Here is an 11,714-nt window from a genome sequence, read left to right on the forward strand (position 1 = left end):
ATATATCGTACTCACTGTCAAAACGTGGCCTCGATATATCTGTCTTCGTCTAACGATTGCAGCGCCATCTCTTGTAAGATCTGGCAGCTACTACTAACGCAATATGGCTGGTCGGTATAGTAGTCACTCCAGCATCCCCTTAACAACCTAACAATAGGTAAAAACAAAATACTCACGTGGCTTTGAATAAATCTATTCCGTTATTGATTACAACTTGTCCACAGTAATTAGCGATAAACAAATAAATTAAATGGGCAAGTGTGAGTATAACTATTACCAATGCTTTACTAATATTATTTGATAATATTAGACGGCAGAGCTAAAATATGTAAATTTATTACTTAAGAGCAGTTAAAAATAAAATACAATAAAGAAAAATATTACTTACAAGAAAAAGGCTGAGAGTTAAAGAACTAACGCCAACTACTATCAGAAGAGCGAATGGTATCAAAAAAACAGATGTCATAAAATCGTTAAACCTTTAATGAAATGTTAAATATTGAAACATTAATAATATAAATATAAACAGATGTAAGTATAACGGTTCTTCACGAATATACAGAATATTGAAACATCTCACTTAAAGCTGTCTAAAAATATTGGCCTCAATGTTTTAAAAAAATATTATATTGTTGAATCAAAACGAGTTACAAAATTAAATGCAAACACTAAATAAAGATTTAACTCTTGGATATCGGGTAATTATAATTTTAAATTTGTGCTTTTCACCTGCATTTATTGCAACGATTTATTAAATGCAATTACGATTGATTTACCTTACAATTAAATATAACAGATAAGAAATGGTTCCTAAATAAAATACCTTACAAAAGGTTTCGCCATAAAAATATACTAACTCAGCAGCCCTTTGATGCATCACAACTGCATTTACAATCCTCCGGTGAAGTAGATACTGCTTTTTGGGACTAGGCATTGCTAAGATATTTCTGTCGATAGCATTATCTATTCGATAGCTATATCAATTTAGTAACGTATATTATGATTGAAGCAAATGATCAACGAGAAATAATAAATACATTTTATAATTACCTTGCGATTTCGAGTAATGCACACAAGTGCGTTAAATATACTATAATTGACGCACCAGTGCCCCACACTGTAGTGAATCCTATACACCCGACTAAAAACTCATGTAATAATATAAGCTGAATATATTTATCTTGATTGACAAAATATTCCGTGGTCAGGATAAGTTGATAAGGTCGTGATCCGTTCAATGGTAATATAATGTCAAAAATCAATGGCAGACGTTGAAATATCGTGATAGTGAATATGCAAATATAACAAAACACTAGGACATGTTAAATCTAACTTGAAATCAATTATGTAAATGGTTTCAAATGAGCATTGAAATATATATGTCACAATAATTATTGTCTCATAAGTAGAAATATATTAATGTAATATGAATAGTTTGATGTATATCTCTATATAAAATATATAATTGTAAATTGTGTTACCTATCACAGTTGTTGTCACCATGTTCGTATAGCGGGCATATTTTTTTATAATATCTATTTCCAATTTATCCTTCAACAAATTCCAGTCATTTCTCATTTCCTCCATTAGTTGCTTTAACTATTTCATTTTTCCTTATCAACATTTTGAATATACTTGGCATTGTAGATGTTACAATTAAATGTTTAAATAACCGATTTGTCTTATTGGACTTACGCTATGTGTCTTAGTGATAAAAAGGAAATATTTTATGATAGCAAAGAGAACAGGAAAGACGAAGGAAAGAATCTTGAAAAGAAGATCCGTACTGTACTGAGTCGTAACAAATACCAGCAACTAAAATCAACAATTAAGGTATTGATTGAAAATTGCGACACAGGCTTAGCTTGAAGCGTGAAGGCAACGATAATTATAATTGCAACTGCTATTCCAAGAAATATTCAGTATGTGAAACAAATTTAATTATATTATGAAAGATAAAACAAGATTATTTTTTTAGGAATTTATACAAAAGATAGTTTATTAAAAACGTGCTAATAAAAATTGGTCGTATATTACGCGTCAAATAAGAAAGTTGTGACAAAATAAAAAAAGTAATTATTAATTCCCGGAATATACACGGAAAAACAAATTTCCGCTACCGTAACTAATCATGGTTTGCTAAAACTGTTTTACTACATAACTATAAATTTTCAAACTGCAGCAAACGGTTTGCTGTCGCACCTAACACAATAGGCACAGTAGCAAACTATTTAATTATTACAATTAAATATTAGCTGTCTACATTTTAATACTGAAATTTAGTTGCCACATGCAGTTTGTAGCTAAGGCAGCAACATTTTTCTTTCCGTGTGTACCTATAATAAATGTTACTATTTCAATATAACAATACAAAGTTTAGATTTGGTAAACCTGAACGAGAATAGCTGTTAAAAGAACACTAGCACACAACACATTTTGTATTTGCGTAAAATACGATTGCTGATAGGGCCATAGTCCAAGCGTCTTAAGAATTATTCGATTAATCTTGAAATAGTTTTCTTCGATCGCATGCATTTCACATGAGAACTGCGATGCAACTGAATCCACGGTAAGAATTGAATTATTTTTCTCGAATATTTTGTGAATTTCACACGATCGATGCGATGAGAAGAGAGGGAAAAGTAGGGAAAAGATAATTATATGCAATTTTACCATTGAAGCAGTAGAGTGCACGATATAGGCAGGTGTGAATTATGCAGAATTGCCATAATTCATAATTTAGAATAATGTTTCTTAAACTTCTATAGCTTACATGGTTTACACAGCCTGAGTAATTTTCTTGCGCAAACGCAGTTATGACTTCTATTTCTTAGCAATAGGAAAGGTTTCAGTTTCGTTAGTATCGTCATGAGGTGATTTTCTTGTCTTGTACAATGCATTGCAAATGATAAGTTAAAGAACTAGCAATAACTTGCTATTTAATTTGAAGTATACAGGGTGCTACGCAACATATTGACTTCCGATCATGGGAAGGTAGAGGGGACTAACAATAAAGCAAACAGAAAAGTATTGTACTATTTTGCGCTTGGACGAATAGTTATCGAGATACAGTAGCACCCTGTAGATCATATAGAGATCATGTAGGACGAATTTATAATAAACTCTCTGTATAATAATATAGATAATCAGAATCCATTATAGCGATTAAAAATAAGATGTTGTGATAATAATAAATGGTTTAAATCTCTTCCTCTTTATACACTTAACAATTTCTCAACTATGTTGCAGAATTTGAATAATATATTTTTATCTTTAAAGATTTATTTACATTAATACAGTTTATTAACGAGTCAAACATATGCACTTTGCATATAACTAGCATATATTCAATATATTCAATACATATTTTTAGCATATTTGTTAAATAATTATGTTAATTTGATATAAAGTCCAACTAACAAATCACTTTTCTTTCTGGTTTATTGATGTTGCGTAGTATAAATTACCATAAAATAGGAGATTACTGTACTCGCCAGCTGAAAAGTAAACATTATTATACATATACATTAATAGTTTAAATAAACGTTAATAGGTTGATTTTCTTCTTTGTTAAGAAAGTTTAATTTTACCGTAACAAAACCATCCAATGATGCAACAAATACGCCAAAACATGTAAAGGTAAGGTGTGCTTTTCCTCTTTGCATTACAAATAGTAACATTTTCTGTTGAGACAATGGTGCTGCATACCATAATCCATTATAACTACAACATTTAAAAATAAAATTAACTGTAAACTATACATAATTAAGGCTATTTCATTCATTAGCATTAAATTAACTGTATGTTTCAAAACAGTAGAGTAGTATAATAAACGCAACATCGATTTAAACCGACTTTAGAGAATAAATCTACGGAGATCGAGTTGCAATCTATGCATATAAAAAAGCAAGACTTACACAGCGTCGAATAAGTCTATTCCACTGTTCATTACTGCTTGTCCTAAGTAATTCGAGCAGAACAAATAAATAGTAAAACCAAATATTAACAAAAAGGTAACAAATGCGTTCTTGGAATGATCTGGGAGTGACACTAGTTGAAAGAACTGTAACAAATTGTTATATAAAAACAGTACAAAACTAAACAAAGTAGATAAAAATGTTACTTACAAAATAAAGATCGAAAATCATAGAACCAATTCCAAGTATGATCAGACTACAGAATAGCACCAAAAAAATAGATATCAGAAATTCAAAATACCTTTACCGAAAGATTGAATATTGAAATTATTAAATTGTCGATTTAAAGACAGAATTAAGTTACACATATGTTCATTTATTACGAATATTATAGTTTCACGCAAAGTATACAAAAGTATTCTAACACGTTTAATAATGTTTATGACCAAATACAACATCGAAGATGTTATTGTACATTATTAAATCTAATTAAGTGAGTTAAGGGGATAAGTTACAAATATTTAATGTAGACTTAATTCATGAATAAAATTAATTTACTGACCATTTTGTGATTGGAATTGCATTTAACGCGAAGATATATTATATTAATAAATAACTGAATATTAAACGTGCGTCATAATTGTGCAACCTTAGAACGAATGTAACGAATAAGAAATGACTCTGTAACAAAATGTTTTACAGTAGGTTTTCGAACAAAAATATACTGACTCGATACTTCTCTGATGCATAACAATTGCGTTAACAATCCTCTGGTGAAGAATATACTGCTTTTTGGGACTAGGCAATGCTAATATATTTTTCTCGATGGCATTTTCTAATCGATAGCTACATAAATCTACTAATGTATATTATGGTTAAGGCAAGTAGTCGGTAAAGAATAACAACCATATTTTTATATCACCTTGTGATCTTAAGTAATGCACATAAATGCATTATATACATCGTCATTGCCATACTAACGCTCCCCACGGTAGTCACTGATACATAAACGATTAAAAACTCATGCAACAACTTGAACTGAATATATTTATCTCGACTGACAAAGTATTCAATGAAAATAAAAAACTGATAAGGGCGTGATCCATTCAATGGAAATATAGTGTCAAGAATTATTGGCACACGTTGAATTATTCCGAAACTGAATATGACCACATAACAAAACACTGGAAAATATTAAATTTAAGCTAGTGTATGTATGTATGTATGTATGTAAAATTTAAGCTAGTGAATTGATGTACTTAATTATGTAAATTATTTCAAATATGTTTTAAAATGTATACAGTGAGAAAAAATGTTGAATTAAAAGATATTTTCTAAGTTAACTAGGCGGGAATCGGCGGCTGTCAAGCACATCTATTAAGCTGACATAGTCACTTCAGCACAATAAAAAAAAACTCATACAGAAATATAGTGCTCTTTTGTTGCTAATTTGTTGCTGAATTCCCGATTTTGTTGCTCGAGCCGATTCGGAGAAAATAGCGGTTGTGCTAACACCACTTGCACTAAAATATTAGTTAATTAAAAGCAATATATTTCGATAAAAATCATATGTATTATGTAAAAACATTTATATTTGAACTTAATTAATTAATTCTTTAATTAATTAAACAATTACTGCCAATTAAACATATTTAATAATAAAAACAAGAGAATAATATTTCTCCGCCAGCAAATATTAAAATGAAGGGTGAATAATTCGACACCACTGGCAACAGGAAAACCCCCTTTATTGGCACAACATTTCGGCCATGGGTTTGGCCCTTATCATAATATCTACATATATAATATATTTAATAATATCAACAACTTTTTCTCATCGTATAAAAATATTTTTGTCTCACGTGTAAAACGTATATAAATTAATAGCTTTCTGTATATTTCTATATAAAATATTCAATTATAAATTGTATTACCCATTATAATTATTATGAAAAGCTTCGTATCACTAGCGCAGTTTTCTATAATATCAATTTCCAATTTATCCTTTAACGAATTCCAGTCATCTCTGATTTGATCCGTTAGTTGCTTTAACTGTTCCATTTTTTCTTATCAACATTCAGAATGCACCTTACTTTATAAATGCCAAAACTAAATTTAATTAACCCTGCTTGTGTTATTGAACTTACACTATTTGTCTCAATGATAAAACAGATATATTTTGCAGTGGCAAAAAGAAAAGGAAGGGTTAATGCAAGAATATTTAAAAGAAGATCCGTATTGTACTGCGTTTTAAAAAACACCAGCAACTAGAAACAATATTTAAAGTACATATTGATTAAAAATTATTTCTGCATAAACACCAAGAACGTAAAACAATTTTTAATACAATAAAAGAAAAAGACAAAGCTATGTTATATGTATAAGGAAATTATTTAAATCATATTTTATTCTGAACGTGCTAATAAAAGGTTGTTCTGAATTAGATCAAATAAAAAAGTTGTGATAAAATAAAGAAAAATTATTAATGCCTATGCTTAAGAGCATTAGGGCAGTACAGGTAGGTATATTTTCCCTGCTAAAAAGTTTAGATGTTTATGTACAATCAGTCTTAAAAGTCAATACTTTTATTAATTTCATTTTTTTTTTGTACAAAAATTGTAAACTAGTAAAATATACTTGAATTACAAATTTCACGCCGTCACTCTAATATTGCTGTAACGTTGCTAATGTTTCTACGTACATGTATCATTACGTACATATCAAGAAATATTTTGGTTATATTATTAATTAAAAAACAGTCTTCTAATAAAACTAAAAATTGATACAGATAATTACGTAGTCTTACTCGTTCTGCTTGCAAAATGTCATATTTGCTTATTATTTTTCACTGAGATATAATAATTTGTTCCCATTTTTCATAAGATGTGCAATTTTTTATTTAATGCTTTCAGTAATGAGCTTCCTAAACAGTCTCAAACTACAACAAATTTTTTTTATAATCAAATCTACAGCATCTATTTGGAGCTAAAGAGTTTTTGTCATTTTTCACTAACAATAATATATCATAATTTTTTTCCATTTCCGTAAGACTACGCATGTAACTTTATCATTTAATTTTCTCATTGTCAGTAACAAGCTTTTTGAACAGCCTCAAACTTTGACAAAATTTTTTTATAATATCTACGAAATCTATTTGGATTTACAGAATTTTCATTATTTTATTCATACTGCCAGGCCTTAAGAAATATTACAATTTTATTATAATCTTATAAAGTTTTAGATTTTATATACCTGAAGAAAAATAGATATCAAAAGTATACTAGCAAACAGAACTTGATGTATTTGTGACAAATATGATTGGTCATAGGGCCATAATCCAACTATCTTAAGAAGTATTCGATTAGTCTTGAAGTAACGTTCCTGGACTGAATACATTTCACACGAGAGCTATGATACAACTGTGTCTTATATTTTTCTTACTATTTTGTATTGTATTTTAAACGATCGATATGATAAGAGCAGTCGTGAAACGACAATTATGTTATTTTCCCATTAAAGCCTATATATTTCATGATATACATATGTAAAAACAAATAACCACTGAATTACCTCAATCTGTAATTTAGGATAATGTCTCTTAAACGGTTATAGTCTGAATAATTTTCTTTCGGGAAAACGCAGTTATTACTGATATTTCTCAGTAATGGAAAATGTTTCAGTTTCTTCAGCAACGTTGTAGAGTGTGTTTCTCGTCTTGTATTGGATTATACAGTACATTGCGAATCGAATGTACCATTTGCTATTTGATTTAAAGAATATACAAAATACATATGAAAAAATATCAATTTACTTAACATTGACGTGTATTCGCATGAAATACGTAATATGCTATATACACATAAGGCAAATAGTTCAAGAAAACATATTTATATTCATGGAACGGGAAAAGTGCCAATGTGAGCCACAAATGAACGGAAGACGGTTCTCACAAATTTAGAAATAACTTCTGTCTTTAATATAAACGTTTCGACCCTGTTTCGGGTCTTCTTCAGTATAACTATAATAAAGATAGCAAAATACAGGATATGAGTACAATGTAATAGATTGGTAGCTTCGTTAGATTTGGTGGATGATACTGTTACCTCGTTAAATTATGGTTCAAGAATCATTCTTCTATCATGGTCTCATTTTCTTCTCTAAATGTTCCCGAGAAGTTATTTCTAAATTTGTGAGAACCGTCTTCCGTTCATTTGTGGCTCACACATTAGCACTTTTCCCGTTCCATACAATTTCTTTTTGAGAGCCTTCACAACATTGGAATATATTTATATTCATCTGTGTATAAGGTAGTAAAGATATAAAAAATATATAGTAAAAGAGAAATTAAAGGTAAATGATTAAGGGAAAAATGTAAAATATGTACATATAGAAAAGAGAAATAGAATTACATAATGTTTAATCTTCGTCATGCGACAGTGAACATTATATCGTAAAATATAGCACAAGCATTTACTGCAATTAAGTATCTAGAATTTTAAGTAATTATTATTTTTTAATTTGAATATCCGAAGAATAACAGATTCAACAAGTAAACTTAACTCTCAAATAAATTTATAATACAAATATTAGTAGGAAAGTCTTTATCCTGAGAAACAGGATATTTTGCCATAATAATAAGTTTATGTGGTTTATCCAACGGAAAAACAATGTCAAAAATATTTGAAAGAAATTGAACGTGATTATAACCGATTACTACACAGTTGACGAATACTATAAGACGTGGAAACAAGAAAATTTAATAACTTACATGCTATTATATAAATTGTAATTATTGCACATAATTAAATTATATAACAATTATTTTGTATATTTTTCACAAATAGTATAATAATAAATAATATTCATATTAAATAATAATTAATATTTATACGATACAATAATCTGTATAATAATAATAAGAGATTTAAATCTTTTAAATTATATACCAATATTTTTATTTGTATCGAACTCGGGTAAAACATTTGTTTTCCCTTTCGTGACTTATTTATACCTAGATATATCAACATTACTACTGTGTGTCAAGTGTTAGGAATAAAAAAATATGCATGTCGTATTGATAGTAGCATATATTCAACGTATATTTTCTATAATATGCACATGCATTACACAATACTGTTAATTTAATAAAAATTTTAACTAATTAAAAATTAATTTTTTTCTCTGCTTTATTATTGCTGCACAGAATAAATCACCGTGAAATAAGACACGGCTGTACTTGTGAGCTGAAAAATGAATATTCTTCTAAACATTACTAGTTTAGATAAACATTAATAGCTTAATTTTCTTCCTTGTTAAAAAATTTTTATTTTTACCGAAACAAAACCATCCATAGATGCAACAAATAAACTGAAACACGATATTGAAATATTTACACTTCCATTTTGCATTATAAATAATAATAGTTTCTGTGTAGATAATGGTGCTGCATACCACAATCCATTATAACTACAATGTTTGAAAGTAAATGCAACTGTAAACTTAGACATGTAAATTAAAGATTTTTTGCTAATAAGAGTTAAATATTAACTGCACGTTTTAAAATATCGTAATAAAATAATTAACACAACATCAGCTAAAGCCGAATTTAAGGAATAAATCTGCGGATGTAATTGTAACCTACATATGAAAACGTAATACTCACACAGCGTTAAATAACTCTATTCCATGATTGATTACCGCTTGTCCACAATAATTTGCAAAGAACAAATAAATTAAATGACCAGTTATTAATGTAAGGAGTACTAATAACTTACTGGTATTATGTATAGATATCATTAGTTGGAAGAACTATAACAAATTTATATAAAAAAATAGTTATGTATAAAGAACAGTTATATGTATATGTATGTAAAAACCAATTTAAAATTAAACAGTACAAACAATGTTACTTACAAGAAAAAGATCGAAAGTTAAAGCACTAAGGCCAATTATGATTAGAATAACGAATGGAACCAAAAAAATAGATGTCATAAATTCACAAAACCTTTGAAAAGTTGGAATAATTAAATTATCACATCATCAATCTAATGATATAATTAAGTTACGTTCATTTACTATACATATTACGGCTTCACGTAAATTCTACCGCACATTTAATGTTTAATGTTTACTATTTATAAGTATGGGATTCAGCATGAAAGATATTATATTATTATTAAATCCAAGCGATTTTATGAGATAAGTTAATAAGATAAGTATGGAATATTTAATGTAGATTTAACTCGTAGATAACGATTAATTTGTTGACCCATTTGTGATTAGAATTGTATTTTGTACGCGAAGACATGTTAACAAATATTAAATATCAAACCTGTTATATTTGTGCAGCTTTAGATATAACGAACAAGAAATGACACCGTGCAGAAAATACTTTATAGTAGCTTTTATAACAAAATATACTGACTTGACAGCTTTCTGATGTATAACAACTGCATTAACAATCCTACGGTAAAGGAGATACTGCTTTTTGGGACTAGGCATTGCTAATATATTTTTGTCAGTAGCATTTTCTAATCGATAGCTAAATAAATCTACTAATGTATATTATGGTGGAAGCAAGTATTCGATGAGGAATAACAAGGGTATTTTATATTACCTTGCAATTTTAAGTAATGCACACAAGTGCGTTATATATATTACAAGTGTCGTAGCAGTGCCAGACACTATGGTCACTCCTACATAAATGACTAAAAACTCATGTAACATCTTCACATGAATATATTTATCTTGATCAACAAAATATTCCGCGGTCATAAAAGTCTGATACTGACGTGATTCGTTCAATGGTAATATGAAGTCAAGGATCAATGGCAGACGTTGAAATATTACGAATGCCAATATGTTAAGATAAGAAAATGCTGGAAAAAGTTAAATCTAAGCGAGTAAATGTGAATTGATGAACTTAAATTCAATTATCTCAAATGTGAAATATACTTAAAAATATTTGTTGTCCCATGTATAAAAAATTTTAATATTAATATTATAAATTAATATTTTATATACATCTACAATATATAAAATATGTAATTAATAATTGTGTTACCCGTCGCACTTATTGTAAAAAGTTTTATATTGTTGGCGTAGTTTTCTATAATATCAATTTCCAATTTATCCTCCAACGAATTCCAGTCATCTCTGATTTGCTCCATTAATTTTTTCAACTGTTCCATTTTTGCTTATCAACGTTCAAAATATACTTTATTTTATAAATATCATACAGGGTGCGTATAAAAAGTATCGGGAACATTTTTTTCCTAACGCGACTGTAACTCGCAGCTGTTCGCACCAGGCGGGCTCAGTGGTGGGAATTCTCAGCTTCAAAACGCACTAGAGGCGTCAGTCGCCTGCGAGCTTCCGTGCGAGGTTCATCGTCGATTTAGTGAACCTTTGTCGAGGGACTCGGTGCAAGCTCCAAAATGCAGCGAACACTTGAACAGCGCTACGCGGTTAAGTTCTGTGTTTGGCTGGGAAAATCTGGTACAGAGACATTGGCCATGATTCGGCAAGTGTTCGGGAGTGATAGTCTTTCAAAAACTACAGTTTTTAAGTGGCACAAACTGTTCTCAAAGACGGCCGAGAGAGTGTGGAGGACGCACCCCGCGCGGGACGCCCGTCAATGTCAAGAACCGATGACAATCATTCGAACACTTAACCGCCGGTCTGAGTTCAACAAAGCATGCACACGTTGCACGTTGTCGTCGGTTCTTGAACTCAGACCGGGCGGCGGTTAAGTGTTCGAATGGTTGTCGTCGGTTCTTGACGTTGACGGGCGTCCCG

General features: G+C 29.6%; 2 protein-coding genes across 9 annotated transcripts in view; both read right to left on the reverse strand.

Moving 5' to 3' along the window:
- The window catches only part of LOC105559954, a 2,866-nt gene extending 941 nt beyond the window's left edge, over positions 1 to 1,925 (reverse strand). The window contains exons 1-6 of one of the 3 annotated variants that reach the window (XM_012008631.1): positions 1,696 to 1,925; positions 1,482 to 1,599; positions 1,051 to 1,312; positions 858 to 974; positions 389 to 479; positions 177 to 319 (exon numbers count right to left, since the gene is read on the reverse strand). In XM_012008631.1, the coding sequence (XP_011864021.1) occupies positions 177 to 319; positions 389 to 479; positions 858 to 974; positions 1,051 to 1,312; positions 1,482 to 1,587 (719 nt within the window). In that variant the 5' untranslated portion in view covers positions 1,588 to 1,599; positions 1,696 to 1,925. Of the gene's footprint in view, positions 1 to 176; positions 320 to 388; positions 480 to 857; positions 975 to 1,050; positions 1,313 to 1,481 lie in introns of all 3 variants that reach the window. The other 2 variants (XM_012008632.1, XM_012008630.1) reach the window with 2 other exon arrangements.
- Positions 1,926 to 3,264: 1,339 nt separating this feature from the next.
- LOC105559968 overlaps positions 3,265 to 11,714 on the reverse strand; it is a 427,615-nt gene continuing 419,165 nt past the window's right edge. For 2 of the 6 annotated variants that reach the window (XM_012008659.1, XM_012008661.1), the window contains 2 exons: positions 3,918 to 4,063; positions 3,265 to 3,723 (listed from right to left, as the gene is read on the reverse strand). In XM_012008659.1, the coding sequence (XP_011864049.1) occupies positions 3,528 to 3,723; positions 3,918 to 4,063 (342 nt within the window). In that variant the 3' untranslated portion in view covers positions 3,265 to 3,527. Of the gene's footprint in view, positions 3,724 to 3,917; positions 4,064 to 8,902; positions 9,161 to 9,250; positions 9,384 to 9,579; positions 9,726 to 9,779; positions 9,922 to 10,248; positions 10,459 to 10,533; positions 10,796 to 10,980; positions 11,099 to 11,714 lie in introns of those variants that run through there. The other 4 variants (XM_012008658.1, XM_012008657.1, XM_012008660.1 and 1 more) reach the window with 4 other exon arrangements.

Source organism: Vollenhovia emeryi, unplaced genomic scaffold, assembly GCF_000949405.1.
Source record: "Vollenhovia emeryi isolate VEMERY1.0 unplaced genomic scaffold, V.emery_V1.0 DF939247.1, whole genome shotgun sequence".
Classification (NCBI taxonomy): Eukaryota; Metazoa; Arthropoda; class Insecta; order Hymenoptera; family Formicidae; genus Vollenhovia; species Vollenhovia emeryi.